General features: G+C 44.5%; 1 protein-coding gene across 7 annotated transcripts in view; it reads left to right on the top strand.

Moving 5' to 3' along the window:
* Positions 1-17,586, top strand: part of sorcs1 (sortilin-related VPS10 domain containing receptor 1) — a 190,538-nt gene that overhangs the window by 129,547 nt on the left and 43,405 nt on the right. For all 7 annotated transcript variants that reach the window (XR_015101929.1, XR_015101930.1, XR_015101931.1 and 4 more), the window contains exons 12-16: positions 1,943-2,019; positions 3,881-3,972; positions 4,333-4,440; positions 14,936-15,053; positions 16,635-16,768. Coding sequence is in view for 4 of the 7 variants with exons in the window: in XM_086121207.1 (XP_085977333.1) it covers positions 1,943-2,019; positions 3,881-3,972; positions 4,333-4,440; positions 14,936-15,053; positions 16,635-16,768 (529 nt within the window). In the remaining 3 variants the exon portion in view is untranslated. The remainder of the gene's footprint in view (positions 1-1,942; positions 2,020-3,880; positions 3,973-4,332; positions 4,441-14,935; positions 15,054-16,634; positions 16,769-17,586) is intronic.

Genomic DNA, 17,586 nt, shown 5'->3' on the forward strand with positions numbered 1-17,586 from the left:
CTCTCTCTCCCCACATTAAAATGTAATCCTCAAAAATAATCTACATTTGTTTTATATATTCCTGGAATCTCATTCTTTTTTTTTCTTTCTGTTACATCAACGGACAACAGTTCATTTAAAAAAAAATGTTTGATCCTGATTACATAATCAGTGACAATGTTACAGTTTACCCCCAGTGAGTCCCAGGGACTCGCTGATCAGAAAAGTATGAGTCACATTATGCATTTAGAGAGTCCCAAATTTCGAATTCTGAAACGGTCTACTTATTCAATTGCATATGATAATAACACAAACAACAACATATACATACAATGATAAACAAATGCTGCAAAAAATTTTATTAATTCAGGAGCAGGCCTGAGGATTTCGGAAATTCGCGGTAACCGTTTTTCGGTTCCGTCGGATTACCCAATGGGAAACCACGGTAACTAATTTTGGGTTCCGTAAACGTTCATCATGGGAACCCTTTTTTTTTTTCATGACTGATATTCATAATCAAGAATTCTGAAACTCAAAAGTATAATGTTTCAAGGGTAAATGTTTGAAAACTATGCATTAACAATGAACATTACATCAGCAGCTGTGTACTCCAGGTTTATTCCAAAAAATAAATGGATCAAAATATGGTGTACTCATATGGCATCATGAATACAGCATACCACAAAATCAGAGTATTTTTTCCAATCTCAAACTGCAAAGATTAATTTACTGATAATCATTAATTCAGGTAAGTATTGATGTGGCTTGACATCCTCTTTCCAAGACGATGCATGTGTAATCTACTATCCATTGACGAAAGAATCTAACACACATCATCATTAGTGCTACCAACGTTAGCATTGCTACACCTTGTGACGAATGTTTTATTCCTAAAGTTACCATGCTACAACCAGTAAATTATAGAATAACCAAGACTTTGTCAGAGATTTTCACTCGGACGGTTGACAAAGGCTCGACGCAGGAACAGATCGACTTTCACTGCCGGCAGGAGGTGCAGTTCTCCATGAAGCCACTCAGTGTGCGCTTCCCACTGTCACCGACCTCTGCCGGCCTTTTTAAGAAATAAGAAATAAGATATCCTTTATTTGTCCCGCAATGGGGAAATTATTGACTGTATATGCAAATTACAAGGAATATATCAGAAAAACACTCCCATCTTCATTAACATGACACACCTCTGGAGGACCCCATTGGGTCGCCCCTTAGACAAAGCAATCTCTTGGTCCCATCACCAACATCCAAACACTAACAGACACATGTACATTTTAACGAGCGGCATCTGTAATCTGGCTCGTGACCCTTTCTCATGATGGAGTTTTTGAGTACTCCCTTCTGTCCAAGGTTAAATCTTTCTCTCTGAGGTACCATCTGCTCGTGTCCCTTGATCTCTCTATGCTTCCATTGTGTGCAAGATGCTCTGAACACAAGCATTTCGAGGTTAATCAAGCATGTAACAAGATGAAACTTGAAAACATGACAACATTGTCTTTTTCTATTCTAACACTGTTTCATAATATTTTTCATAGCGATTAGCCTATAGATCTAATGACCAACTTGCCTCGGAATCGTGCCTCCCGTCGTATCTCGCTCTCGTGTTCTGTGCATACATCGCAGGTGAGTTTAGTGATACGCCCTTCGGATGATTCATATGAAAAATCAGACTTGCATTACCATTTCTTAAATGTCGTAATTAGTAGACCTTTGTGAGTTTTTTTCGCCGCCATCTTAAACTTTCATCCGCTCGATTCCTCAGTTTGCACACTAAAATAGCAACCCGCATGCGCACATAACGTTATCTGTTCCGTCCCCCCAACACGGAAAACAAAATGAAAGTAAGTTAGAAGAAACACACTCACACACCACACCACAAACACACGTACAGGCAGGAAGTTGCGACACGCTTTGCGAAAATTCACATTGTTGTCTTTTGTTTGCATGAAAGGTTCCTTTGGTTCTGGGCTGACCACCAGCAACGTCAGTGTGTACATCACCTCAGATGCAGGAAACACATGGAGACAGGTGGGCTATATACACAAAATATGCTGTTATTCGCCACCCTTTTCATATGCTTCTATTTTTTTGTGGTGCATCGTAAAAGGATTTATGTGAGAGAAAAAGGCAGGTCAAAAAAAGTCAACACCGGTCAAAACATGTCAGGAGGAATCTAGATACACTAATGTTATGAAAATGAGACAATCCAGTATCAGAGGGATAGGGGGCTTTACTTTAAGATGATTCCAATACCCAATATGCAAATAAAGACAAAATCAAAATGAATATTGCAACAATATACTGTACATTTGTATATAGTGGAGCCCAGTCTCAATAGCCAAACGCCATAGATCGATCATGGATCCTCGACCAGTGTGCCACTCCTGGAGCGCATTATTTTAAGAGCTCTTGTGTGCCGCTGGAAATGATTAAACTTCACTTCATTGGCCAAAAAAAGATTTTTTTTTTTGTAACATATCCTTGTTTGTCCATGCCAATGATTCATAGAGGCAGACAGAACTAATTCATGATCCTCTTTTTGATAGCAGAAAGTATCAAACTGACATGTGTCTCCACTTAAGTGACATTTTTGTTTGGTGGTGTGCTGTGATATTTTTTGAACTTAAAATGGGTAGATGAATGGATGGATACTTTATTCATCCCATTATGTCAATTTGCTTGTTGTTGACATAATGTGTGAAATGGAGGAAAAAAAGACGACAAATGAAGTTTATTCAGGCAACGTTAAACCTCGCTCCCTTCAGCCATATCGCATAGGCACACACACACACACACACACACATTTATAGACAAGTCCCGTAATTGTGATATGGCGCGAATTTTTATTCCCTGTGCCACGTTTACCTGTTTTTTTATTGTTAATAGGGTTTTAAATAGTAATTCTGTAGAGAGTTTGTGACTCAAGGTAAAACTTTATGGTGCACGTATCGCGCTAGCATCTTAGTTCCATCAGAGCAAGACTTTGACCGCTCAAACTTTTATTTGGAAATATGATTGAAGCTAAATTGGTCCTTCAGTGAGTATGCTCCGAACAGCATCACCACTTTCTCCTTTCATTCGCGTGTGGATATCTGGAGCCACACGACATGGCCAGTTCACCCGCGTTCCCGACCGTCCATTTACACTTGCATGTTGCACGCCGAGCAACATGACAATTGTGATAATTTATCGACCTGTGTTGAGTGTTCAAATAAACAATGGCGTCACTCTGTCCGTGTAGAAAATGTCATCCTGAGTAATAATTCCTGTTTTTAATGAATGTACCTTATATGTCATTATATCTCTGTCTTATACCATATATTGTCATTATGAAACACCAGTACATGTATTCCGCATAGCCACAGCTTCGTGGTTACTGAGCAGACCATCAAAAGTCATTATGGATTTTGGTCGGAAAATTATGTAAAGCCGAACGGTTATGTCACAAGAGCACAAATCAGAGATCAGCCAAGCAACACAAAATTCTGCGGAGCTACAAGCTCTCGATGCATTCAAGTTACCGGTGTACAACATAGCACATGTAGCAATTTCTGTAAATATTAATCCAAGCACACCATTTACACCTCATTAACTTTTTTTATTGGTGTTCGTCAGAATGTTAAAAATTAAATCTGAGGAGTAATCTTTTTCACAGCATTCAGTGTCGGTGACCATCTTTGAGCTCAATTCAGATCCAGATGTTTTTATTTAGTTGGGCCTGTTTCCATTCAATTTAGTCTTATTGGATGTTTACAGACAAGTGTTACTATAGATGCGAAACAGACGGTAGAACATATTTAGTACTTTGTGGAGATTACAAATAAAGTACCTTAGGTTGTAAGTCTCTCTCTCTGTCTCTCTCTCTGTCTCTCTCTCTCTGGCCCTAAAGATATTCAATGAAGAGTATGCAGTGCTGTATCTTGACCAAGGAGGAGCCTTGGTTGCAATAAGGCATACTCCACTCCCCATCAGACACTTGTGGTGAGTCATGATGACAGAAACGCAATCAGTCACTGCATGACTCACTCCTGGAAATGAAACCCAAAGTATGAAGTTCATCAAACAAAAACAAATGAGTTTATCGTATAACCGGGGGGGGGGGCATTATTATAATGAGGTGAACTCCTTGCAAACCACTAAAAAAATCTGCATTGAATTGTCTTTTGATTGCACCTTCCTCTCTGAGAATTTATAGACTGCCTAACTGCCAGTGATCGATCTTCATTTGTAATACCCGAGCCCTGTGCAGACTATGAAATCAAGTTATTAGACAACGTTCGGGGTCATTAGCTTGTGTAACCAGTGTGGGCCGCAAATGTAATTTGATGTATATGTTCCCAGGTTGAGCTTTGATGAAGGACGGCAGTGGAACAAGTATAGCTTCACCAGTACACCTCTGTTCGTAGATGGTGTGCTGGGAGAGCCTGGCGAAGAGACACTAATCATGACGTGAGTGAAGATTTGCCATCACAGCAATCCATCCACCACACATCACAAGAAACTACAAATGTGTTCGCCCTACGTGGTAACCTCCGATCAGATGTTTGCATCCGCTTCCAAGTTATCCGTCATTCCTCTTTTCAAAACAAACGAGGTCTTGTCACCTTGCAAAATGTTTGGGCAGACAGCAAGAGCATGACTGCCGTCCGTTTAATTCGAGTAGCCTTCCTTTAAAAAAAAAAAAAAGTTTGAACTGCATTCAAAAGTGAGTTGATCTGATGCAATGAGTCATTGTGTACAGAACCACATTCATAAAGCCTCCTCTAGCGGTCGTTCACAATTATTAGAACAGCTCAGCGTGTGTGTTGTGTGTTGGATGGCACAGCGCAAGTCCCTGATTGCAGGAGGTTTGTACATGACTGGAGTACGAATACAATCAGAAGACCCTGCGATGCAAAACTGGTATGAAGAAGCGGAAAGCGTCTCACAATCTTCTCAGTGTTGAGAAAACACAGTTGGTGACGGTGTTGTCGGGTCTGTGTATAATGTTTGACTAACTGGAGACCCTGGCTGAGCAGGACATGTCGGCGATAATGATGCGCTGATTGGCTCCTCTGAACTGAAGGTGTGCCCATACATAAAAGTCAGCATATACGATGCGCTGATTGGCTCCTCTGAACTTAAGGTGTGCCCATACATAAGTGTCAGCACGCGTCTATCCCAATACACACGCATTCAAAATGGGTGATTGTGTCAGGAAACAGACGCATGCGCGACGCCACAGTGTGCTCACAGCTTCAGCCCAGGAGAGCCGCACACAGACAATTAGACAAGACGAATCGCGGGAGGTTTCGATTGTGTGCAGTTTTGCTCCCGTCTACCCGGGGATCTTTGCAGCTGTTTAACAGCAGAACACCGCAACATGGTAAATGAACATCCCAATGGCGTCCTCAAATAATATTTGCATGCCTCAGACATTGCATTCACCTTCAGTGGAAGAACAGCATTGCACATTCCTGTGCTCCCTTGTGTCAGTATTTCAAATGGTTCGTAACAGTCGCGCTGCTGCGGTCCTCTGCAATACATCTGTTTGTGCACGCAAAGAATACAACGGATAATTTTAACAAGCGATCGCGGTAATGCGCAGATTATAGTCCAAAAATAAAAAATGTATAACGTAAAAATCACTTTATAATTTATTATTTTATACAATTTGCCGAGGGTCCGGACAGAGGAGGTCGGCGGTCCGGTCGTGGATCGCGGTCCGCCAGTTGAGGAAGGCTGATTTAACGTTTGACACCCCACCCACGAGAATGAAGGATGGAAGTCGGGCAATCTGTTAAGGCAGGGGTGCCAATTACGTCGATCCTGATCGACCGGTAGATCTAGGACTGGTCCCAAGTAGATCCGAGGGGTGTAAAGGAGAAAAAAATAACCCAACCATTTGTGTGTCTTTGTACATGTTAGTAATATATTTTTTGTGTTGATGTACACTGCACCTTAATCATCCTCTCAGTCTCATTTTCACAAAAAAAAATTAAAAAATAAAATAAAGAAGGTAAATCTTTAACCTACGGTGGCGCGTGACCTACTTCACCGGAAGTTGTTAGCGCTGAGCAGTCTGCAATTGCAGCTTGTGATCAGAGCTGTTGCGAAATATCTTTTATCGTCATTTTCTCATTCAGAATTTGCTTTGTGTACAATTCACCAAGGGCACGGGCAAAGAATAGGAATCTAGAAGGTCCAGGGAAGCACTTTAAAACGGTACGTGTGAGCTACGATAGTTAACAGGCTACAAAAGTGCATCACATGCCTCCGTGTCAGGCTGTTTCTCATCATGGCGTGCGTGCGTGCGCGCGTGTGTGTGTGCGCGTGCGCGGTAAGTGGCGAGCCCGTGAGGTTGGTTGATCGAAAAGTCGATCTTCGGTCCAAAGAGTTTGAGCACCCCAGTGTTAAGGTATTGTAATACACAGTAAGCGACAAAATGGACCAGTGATTGCAATTAAGTCAAACAGCAAAGTGATTTTACCTCCATTATTCTTCTTCTTGTAGGTCAAGTCTTTTAGATTGATAGAAAGCCCTCATTGTTTCGATATTTTTAGCTATTTACTAGAGCTGTCAGTTTAGCGCGTTATTATCGGCATTAATTTAAATAAATTTAATTAAATAAATTTTAACGTGATGACATTTTTTTTATCGCGAGACTAATGCGGCAAAACGTCACAGCGGATGTTACGTTTCTCTATCAATAAAGCAGAAAAAAAACAACAAGCGCGCTGCACAGGTCCACGCACGTTTGTTTTGCCAGCCACGGCAGCGCGAGACACCGAAAATACTTTAAGAGTTTATGAATGGAAAGTTTACTTTTAAAAAGTTGCCAGATAGTTCCACTGACTAGACCAAAGTTACCTGCATGTTTTCAGTCGTAAACTGAGCTATCATCGTAGCACATCGAGTCTGAAATACCACTTAATAGCCAAGCACACAGCTGATGTGAGTACTCTGCCCCCTCGTCTCAGACAGACAGCTATGGATAATTTCAAAGCGAATAAAATGGATAATACAACGAAGAACAAATTTGCTGAAGCCATAGCTAAATGTATGGCTACTGCATGCAACCCTGTCAACATTGCCCACAGCTCGACTCAAGCTGAAATCATTCGCATTGCATCTAACGACTCCACTACGGATTGCCAGCAAGAGCCTCCATTACAAGCTGTGTACAGAGATTGTACGTAGCGGAGAAGGCTAAGGTACACCAAGCGGGAGAAGACACTGTTTCGGGAGAGAAATAAGAGACTAGGTTGATGAGCCTCTGGTGAAGAAAGAGCAGGTAGCCTGTTGAGTACGATGTATGCCACGGACACGACTGTTACTTGTTTGGAACTATTTTATGTGGAAGGTTACCGTGTTCCGTGGCCATATAAATAAAGGGGTGGAGCTTCTTTGTGTTCGTCTGACAGTGACGGTGCGCTGAGGCACGTCGAGAGTTCAGCGGTGCAGTGGTAGCGACCACACTGAAAATAAAATGTCTCCAGTGTTGTGCCTCGAACCAAGTGTAGTCATCCAACATGATGTCTACACAAAACCAAAGAGAGACTTCCGCGCAAGAAGGACCAACAGAATCAACATTGCCTGACTGCTGTGTTCAAAGCAAACTTGACAAAAACGAAGTATACAACCATGGCTTACATCCACTATGGGCTGAGCACTAGTTTACCTTAGATGTGCACTTTATAATTTTATATTGCTCTGTTTTGATTCCATAAAAAGAGCTGTTAAAGAAGTTGTTGTGTGACAAAATATTTTTTTCACTGTTGTTGATGGACAGTGATATTGTGTAAGAGATTATAGGAATAGTTTGTTCACCGGGGTGAGAGGACGCTGGCGTGCATGTCGCCGCTTCTCACTCCAAACTTTTCAAAGCTCAGATATTCCTTCAGATTTTTCTTTTGCCCTTCTGTTTTGGACTGTTTGGACTGTGGGCACTGTGATTGATGTAACCTGAATCATCGCTTCACCCGACCAATCAAACCCCAATCATAACTCAGTCCACGGGCTAACGCCAGTAGCTTAAACTTACCAGCTGTCACCGCACCGGCCTTTCTCCCTCGTCATTGGGCGCCAAAACTTCGCCGCCCTTTGGATTATTCCTGATGCTCCTGATGTTCTGCCATCATCCAGTGACAGGACTGCTCCACTATTCTGTCGTGGATCTTCTCCAGATCCGGTGGATTGCACCGGAGCCTCCGCCACCGGAGCTACACCATCATCCTGACATCGCTCGCCTGCCTCGATGTCGCTACATTCACCGCGGGTCGCGCAGACATGTTGAGTATAAAAACCCTGGCTCAATCAACTCGACCTGGTCCACTTCTTGACGTCCTCCCAGAAACTGCGGCCGCAACACCAACTATCATGCATTAGCCCGCCTGGCTAGGTCGGCTAACAGCACTGCCGCCGTCAAACATGACACCTCCGCCGTCAACTTTGGACTGCTGTACATCCGCTCACTCACGAACAAGGGACACCTCATCCAAGACGTCCTCGCCGAACGCAAACTTGACTTCCTCGTTTTAACAGAAACCTGGCAACAAACGACTTCGCTGCTCTGAATGTCTCCACTCCTCCCGGCTTTGTTTACATCTGCCGTCCCCGTGGCAACGGCCCTGGAGGAGACCTCGCGGTAATCCACCGCGAGAAGTGGAAAGTCTTACCTGTCTCCGTCCCTGCATCAAGCTCTTTTGAATGCCTAGTGTTTAAACTCCCTGGACCCTCGCCAACCATCATTGCCACAGTTTATCGCCCCCTGAAGCCACATAGTGATTTTATCAATGAATTTTCCAGCTTAATCACACACTTATCCACTCTCTCGCCAAATTTAATTTTGCTGGGAGATTTCAATATTCACATGGACAACCCCGACCTGCCACTCACCAGAGACTTCACATCCTGCCTGGAGAGCCTCGGGATACACTGTCTTATTGACTTCCCCACCCACATCAAAGGCCACACATTGGACTTGGTTTGCTGCTCTGGCCTCTCCCCCTCCAAGCCCACTGCTGATGTTTTTCTTGAAACCGATCATTTCCTCCTCACTTTTAACACCGTACTCCGTCTCTCTACAATCAAAACCTCCCGCCTCATTTCTTTTCGTAATACCAAAAATATCAACATTGACACCTTCTGCTCCATTATCGACCGTTCCCCGCCCCCAGACACCCTTTCAAACCCGGATGACCTCACCGCTGACTAAAATGCCTGCCTCACAAATATTCTAAATTCTCTTGCCCCCCTGAAGACCAGGACTGCTTCATTTTCTACATCTGCCCCCTGGTTTACACCCGCTCTTAGGTCAATGAAATCAAAAAAACGCCAACTTGAGCGACTCTATAAGAAAACCGATCTCACCATCCATAAGGACATGTACACTACCCATATCACTAAATACAAGGACCAAATTGCACAAACCAAATCCAGCTACTACTCCGGCCTCATCCTCTCCAACGAAGGAAATTCAAGAACTCTCTCCTCCGTCATGAACAAAATCCTCCAGCCACCAAATTCTCTCCCCCTCCACCTGTACTCCACAGCAACCTGCAACTCCATACTTCAATCACAAAATCCTTAAGATCCATCAGCACCTCCATCAAAACCTGCCTGCTCCCTCCCCATCTGAACCTCCTTCTCCTTGTCATTTCTTCTCCAGTTTTGTTCCACCCACGACTGCTGAATTATCTAACCTCATACTCAAATCCAAGCCCACCACTTGCCAGCTCGATCCCCTCCCTTCATCCCTTGTTAAATCCTGCCTTCCTTCCCTGCTTCCTCTCATATCTGCCATTATCCACTCCTCACTCTCTTCTGGTATTGCCCCATCACTCTTCAAAACCGCTGCTGTTACCCCCACACTGAAAAAACATGGCTCTGACCCCAACAACTTTGATAACCTCCGCCCGATCTCCAACCTTCCATTTATCTCGAAAATCCTTGAAAAAACTGTTGCTGCTCAACTCCACTCCCACCTGTCCCTCCACTCTCTCTATGAACCCTTTCAGTCTGGTTTCCGCCCCCACCACAGCACAGAGACTGCCCTAATCCGTATTGTAAATGATCTCCTCATAGCATCTGATCCGATCCGATCCTGGGCAGTCGGCCCCCGTCAGGGACTTGCCCCTCGCTCCCGGGTCCCACACCCGGCACGAATCCCGTTGGTGTCTCGCAAGGTTCCCCGCCAACATTTCCTTCCCACACCTCCCGCAAGCCACCCTTCTCCCTCCGCGACCCCCCTCCCCATTCGCCCTTCGCCCCCCCCCCCCCAGCCCCCCCTCCACGCGCCACGCCCGCTCCCTCCCTTCTCCCTCCTCCCCTCTCCACCTCATTCTCTCTGTCCACTCTTTCACACCCTCTCACGTGTCTGGCATAATTTGTTTTCGTCACCCACCTTTCACACCCTCCGCACTGTCTCCTTTCTCCCTTCTCCTCATACGCTCCTCCCGTGCAACTCCTTTCGTGACTTATTTTATTCCCTTTCGACCCAAACCTCCTCCCACACTTCCCACACTCAAACGCTACCTGTTCCTCGTTCCTGCGGTGTATGCGTTTTTCGTGCATGGTTAGACCAGCTCTACTCCTGCACACTTTTCCGCACCCCTCATACCTACATACCAACCCGTCATTCACTCTCCTAACATTCCTTTCCAGTCTTTCCTCGTTCCTTCCCACCTCATATCTGTGACCTTTCTGATTTTCCCATTTATACAGGTGATCCATTCGCTTGCTCACTCTCCGCTTCCATCCTTCCCTGTCACTCATCAATCTTTCCACCTCCGTCCAGTCCATTCCTGCATTACACATTACACATACCTATAGCACCTATCCATCCACTTCTGTAGTTTTCCCACATCCTTCTTCAACCACGTTCTTACCTGACAGTCATACAGCAAGCTGCTCTCTACACACGCCTCTACTACTCTCCCTTGCCACCTCTTTGATAGTCGTGTCCCTTTCAGCCACCCTTTCACACTCCCCCATAGCTTTCCTGCCCTTTTGATCCTGTTTTTCACGTCTGCCTGAGTACCAATCCAGCTTCCTAACACTCTAATCTCCTCCCCCTCTTGCGTTCCAAACTCCAGCACCTCCTCCTTCTCCTCATTGTTCCTCTCTTCCCACTGAGTCATCACACTTTTCACCCTCCTTACACTCTCGTGTATCTCTCCTTTCGTTCCCACTATAGTAGTGTCGTCTGCAAACAAGGCGCTCGATACACTCACTTCTTTTGTTTCCAAGCTCCCTCTCTCCCAGCCATGTTCACCTGCGAATGACCCTCCTGGTATCCACCTCCACACCACCATTTTCTCCTCCATGTTATCTCGGTTCCTCGCCGCCAGTGCCTGCCTCATCACCGCCTGATGGATGTTAAAGAGGATCCGTGATGTAGAGCATCCTTCTCGCAGCCCTTTCGCTGGCATCCATCCTCCACTCACTCCCTCCCTTCCCCTCATCTTATACTCTGTCGTCTCATGCAGGTCCATAATGGTATCCAGACATCTGCCTTTCAGCCCATACCGTTCAAGCAACATCCACAACGCTGGTTTACTCACTCTCGGATACGCCTTTTTCAAATCTAACAGTCTTGCACATGGCCAGTCGTCATCATTCATATCCTTCACCCCTTCCTGAGTCACTATCTTCTTACAATCTTCTACATCCTCCTGTATGCGTACCATCATTTGCGTTACATCCGCTGTAGACCTCCCTTTCCTAAAGCCCGCTTGGTTTTCGTCAAGGAGCCTCAGGTGTTCGGCCTACCAACTCAGTCGCTTCGCTAACATTCTTCCTAACACTCTGCTGCACATACTCAGCAGGCACACTCCCCTGTAGTTGTTTCTGTCATTCCTGTCCCCCTTCTTATGTAACGGTACCATCAGTCCCACTTTTACACTTCTATCCCACTGGTCCGCCCTCTGCTCAAACATCTCCCTCACTTAATCCCCCTTTCTAACACTTCCTCACACGCATTCCGTAAATATCCTATTCTCACCCCATCCTCTCCCGGTGCCGACTCTCGTATCTCCCACATAGCCTCCATGATTTCCTCCCTATCTGGCACCTCATTCATGATCTTATTTGCTTCGCTCACCCTACTATCGTCCCTGAGATCTACGGCTCCTCGAACCGCCTCCTCAATCACTCTTGGTTCTTCCTCGTACCTCTCTCTCGACACACTTTCAAAATGCTCCCTAAACTCATTTGCTGTCACAGTCGTGCTCCGAGCGGCCGGTTTATCCCTCTTTCCTATCTTCCTCAAACATTTGTACATTTCGCCAATCCTCCCTCTAGAACATGCTTCCTGACAGTCCTCAATCACTCCTTCCCACCAGTCTCTTTCCAGCCTCCTCAGCAACTTCTTCGATTCCTTTCGCGCTTCCTTCACTTCCGCTTTTAGTCTGGTGAGCTCTTCTTCCATCTCCCCCACTCCTCTCCCTCCTCCCCTCACTCTCAACCTTCTCCTCGCATTCAGTGTCTCCATTTTCTTATTCCTTCTGTCTACCCTCTCCCATATCCTCTTCTTTATCTCTTCTATCTCCTCCTCTCTCCCTACCGTCCACGGGTTGGATATTTCTCTTCTCTCCCTTCCACATACCTCCACTGCTGTTTCCACCATTATTTTCGCCAGCTCCGTCCACCCGCCCTCCTTTACCAGTCCTTCCTTGTTCAACTCCCCCAATTTCTCTCTTGTCCTCTTCTCATATTCTCTTTTCTTCTCCTCCACTTTCAACCCCTCCCACTTCGCTTGCACCACTCTCCTCTGTATCCTCTCTTCTGTCCTCCATCTCTTCCACTTCCCATTCACCTGCATACACACCGGCCTGTGATCTGACAGTTCATACTCACTCATAGTCCACATCCTTTTCACCATGCGGTGTCTCTCATTCCCTTTCACCAGAAATCCATCCAACTCATACCATTTTCCACTCGCCATGTGTCGCCACGTCCCCCTCCTTCTAAACCTCCTATAGCTATTCACATATGCCAGATCGTGCTCCTGGCACCATTCTATTAGGCCCCTTCCGGCTTCATTCATCCTCCCCAACCCATGCCCCCCACACACTCCTCCTATCTTCACATTCGTTCCCACACTTGCATTGAAGTCTCCTCCAATCACTAGTCTTTCACTCCCTCCCATCGCCACCTGACTCCCCATATCTCGTCGGCATCTCTCCATTTCTCGTTCATCCGTTCCCCAGCTCGGTTGGTAGACTGATACCAGCCTGAGCCCTCCCAGCACCACCGCCACCACTCTCTCTCCCAGCCACTTCTGTTGTCCTTCCTCTATCCACATCCTCAATGCCGTTCCCCTCAACATCACTCCGGCTTTCCTCCCATGAACAAGCGCTACCTGTTCCTCCTCCTCACCCAACCACACCACCCCAGCTTCTTCTGCCTTTAGTTCCGTCATCAGTACCACTTCCCATTTTTCCTTGTTGACTCTTTCTGCCACTCTCCTCAACCTCTTTCTAAATGTCTCTCTCACACTCAGTCGCCTCACATTCCATGTGACTATCACTCGTTCTTCATTCTTACCCCGAACTTCCAGTCTGTTGCCCCTTTCCCGTCCCACCCTTCCTTTCCTCCTGTCTCCCCTCCTTTCATTCCTCTCCCTTCTTTTATCGTCCCTGCTCCTCGCTCCCCTCTTCTAAGGGGAAATAAGACTCCGTGCGTATTTCCATCCAGGGGAAAGGCCAGATAGCGTTGTTTGTTTTGGAGAGACGGCCGCCAACAATTCCAGACAGCCATGAGTCCTTGGTCTGTATTTCCTCAGTGGCGCGATCAGTCTGATCCAGAAATTCTTTCCGCAGCGTGGATTCCAACGTCTCCATGGTATTATCGATCGCGCGGAGTCGCTCCAAAATCACAACAATATTGCGATTGAGCTCAGTCACCGCTTGAGTCTGAGTGTTGGACATTCGCGCCAAGCCATCCAGAGTGACCGGCAGCTTCTTCACTTCCAATAGAGCCGCTCCCGTCGGTTGAATTTTGCGATAGAACAGCAAGCTGCCAACACCAAACAGCAGCATACCTGTTATCAAAAGGCCAATAATGTAGATGTCTTCCACATCCTCCACGGACAGTACTGTCAGGCACACCGGTCTCCACTTTCTCCATGGATCCAGGGCGTATCCGGCAGCAAGTGTCCCCGGAGGGCAAGCAGGCTCCCCACTACCCGCTCTTTTCGTCGAAATTTTTTTGTCGATTACATCGAGAGACCAGCCAACTAATTCCATGGTTAGTTCTTCGGATAAAAACACGGTAGGAGGCTAGGGAAAAAAAAAGAAAAAGTTGGACAAAAGACAGCACAAGAAGACTAAGTGGCGAGCAGGGGAAAAAAAAGGTGGGAGGGCAGGGAGCAGTGCAGAAGCGTCCGCCTTCGTCGAGAGCCAAGCAGAAAAGATTTATGATTTTATGTCCTGTTTTTATACAATATCTCGCTTACCAATTTTTACATTGTATTTTCTTATTGTCTGTACAGTGTCCTTGGGTGGCGTAAAATGCGCTTTTAAATAAAATGCATCATTATTATTATTATTATTATTATGTGTGAATAACTGCTCCAAGTGAAAAATGTTCATGTAAAATTGAAAATCGAAATTGTTTCAGTAAATATTTGCATTTTGCACATAGAAAACTGATCCAGGATTCCATGTTGATGAGAGCATTAAAACGGGAAAAATAGGACAAAAAAAATATAAAAGGAAATTCAGAAACGATAAAAAAATGTGTACGTAATCACGATTAATTGAGTTAATTTGAGTTAATTATGACAGTTGCGTTTTTAATCAGTTTAAATATTTTAATCGTTTAACAGCTTTAATATGTATTCTTATTTACATAGGAATGCCTAAGAAATAGTAATGTAAAGAAAGATTTCTTTTTTCTTTTGGCTGTATGAGTCGGCATCTTTTTATATAATCATCAGAGGTATGCATGGCTTTTTTTCCAGGATATTTGGCCACGTCAGTCATCGCTCAGAGTGGCAATTGGTGAAAATAGACTTCAGGTCTATCTTCAACCGGAGATGCACGGAGGCAGACTATCAGCCGTGGCACCTTCACGATCAGGTATCATGACAGCACAGCAATACTTACTGATAGTACTGTAAATGTGTATAGTAGAGTAATGGTACATGTCTTCACACTTGCCCCAGCTCTGCGCAACGAGCCAAAGCAATAACCAATGCTATTAGTGTTCATGCAATCATTCAGCCTGTGCACTTGTACGGATTGTTAATTTCCGAAAAAGAAGCTAGTTGTTCCTGAAAATTAAAGGATTTAAGATGCAAAATTCCTTATTTTTATTTCCTCATGTACAATATTTTGTCTATTGGAAAGCTATTGAGAATTTACTGCTAGCAGTTTGCAATTTCATTACATTGAATTTTGCATGTCTTTGAATCTGTTTGTGTCACGCCCCCCCCCCAAAAAAAGGAGTTTTATATTTAGCATGTCGTTCACTTCCTGTGCCAAATGTTAACCAAACAATGTGACACTGAAGTGTGATTCCTGGTGTAATAGTCAAAGACTACTGATTAGACCACTTTATTGAACTTAAATAGTTTTATCAGGAATGTAAAATGGATGGGTTTTTTTATGCTCTTTCTTTTTTTACAAAGGGCGTTCAATAAGGAATTGGTTCGGGTTCAATGCATGGAAATTATGATACAATAGATAGGATAGGATACAATGCCGTTTGAGAATAACTGGGGATTGGAAAAAAACAAAACACTCACAGACTGCTGCACAGTGTAGACCATTACAACGAAATGAAATTGCAAGAAATTTTACAATCATGATTACAATCTTGTTTGATAGTACACTGTCTTCAGACAGATCATTTCAGGTCTGGGAGAAAGCTCTTTATGCGAAGCAGTGCGTCGGAGTCAGATTTAAGACTTGTCATCAGCCTCGTAAATGATGAAAAAAAGTTATGTTTTGCTAAACCTTCACCATAAACTCTCACATTGTAGAGATATACCCCAAACTAGGTATTTCTATTGTTTCTAAACACTGAATATGTCTGCAGTTTTCTCTGACGTGTGCTTTGAGTCAATTTTTATTTCTGCAAACACAGGAAGCCGTCAACCTGATCACACCTGAAGCCAAGCTGAAGACTTGTTTTCCCTTTATAGATACTGTAGCTCAATCTCGGCATCCATATGCTCAGAGGTTAATGATCGACATGCAGCACAGAACAGACTCAAATCAATGACTTTCTTCCATATGGACGAACGGTCAATCGCACTTACAACATGAAAAAGATGACATAGACATGTTCAGATGCTTGAATTTTCTATTTGTGGAAGTAGCCAGAATCTTTAAACATTTCACTACTGACACCTAATGGGCAAAGACAGAATCAGAATGTTGTGCTAAAAGGAGCAGTGCAGTGTATAACAAACAAACAAACAAAAAATTGTGTAACTCAATCAGAATCACAAGAGCTGTGTCAAGATGTTGAGCGTAGCATAATCCCCAAAACAGATATGCATGACATTCCACAGTAAATCTTAATCCAAATTTTGCATTTCCACATGGTGTGATACATACATGAATGAGATCCTCCAAGTTCTTATTCATGGCAGAGGTGACAGTTGGAAAAATATATGTCTTTCATCTTGTTACTTCTTTGAAATGGACCCACAGGGGGAGCCCTGCCTGATGGGAGTGAAAAGAGTCTATAGAAAGTTGAAGCCCACGTCCAGGTGTGTGATGGGAAAGCTCTACTCGGTTTCAATGTCATCAGGTCCCTGTGACTGCACAGAGGCTGACTTTGAATGGTAAGCTGTTTTTTTTAACTATATTCCTTCAGAGCTGCTCCTTAAAGGGTGCATTCCATCACATTTGACAAGCATTCATGAGTAGACTCAGACTGATGGAATCTAAATTTGTACTCTACTGATGGACTCCCTGTACCTAAACACTTCGTCCTCACATTCTCCGCCTCTGCCATCAAGTCACCATGTGTCATCTGGTTTTGGAAGTTCAAGACATTGACATTGAAACTCTGCACCAAAATTGACAATGTCATAATTCCAGACAATGGCTCCAAACCCGACACACAGGGAGCATGTGCTCCTGTCTTAGTTTTTTTTTGTTTGTTACTTTGGTTTCTTGTGGTTTTCAGGACTTTGTTTGTGTTTTTGATTTAGTGTTTTTCCAGTGTATCCTGCAAGTGTTTTTGTTAATACATTTAGTCCAGCCCACCCTGCTCTTCCTGTCTTCCTGATTTTTGGGGTTCCCTCTATCATCACGCCACAACATGACAGAAGCACTCGGACACACAATGACTGACAAAACCCAGGGAGTGAAATACACGCAAAGTGACGAGACAACAAGAAACACCTGGCAAGACACAAAGGGTTGAGGGAGCTGATTGGTTCAACACAAGTGACATGGATGACGAGAACAGGGGGAGACAACAAAAGGCACATAAAGGGAACCAGAGCAAATGTAACCTAAACAAAATCATAACACTATACCAGCTGTCTTCGGGCAGTAGGCAGGGGACACCCTGAACCGGTTGCCAGCCAATCGCAGGGCACACAGAGACGAACAACCATCCGTGCTCACACTCACACCTAGGGACAATTTAGAG

The sequence above is a fragment of the Hippocampus guttulatus genome, chromosome 9, assembly GCF_054856545.1.
Source record: "Hippocampus guttulatus isolate MCC_2025c chromosome 9, RoL_Hgut_1.0, whole genome shotgun sequence".
Classification (NCBI taxonomy): Eukaryota; Metazoa; Chordata; class Actinopteri; order Syngnathiformes; family Syngnathidae; genus Hippocampus; species Hippocampus guttulatus.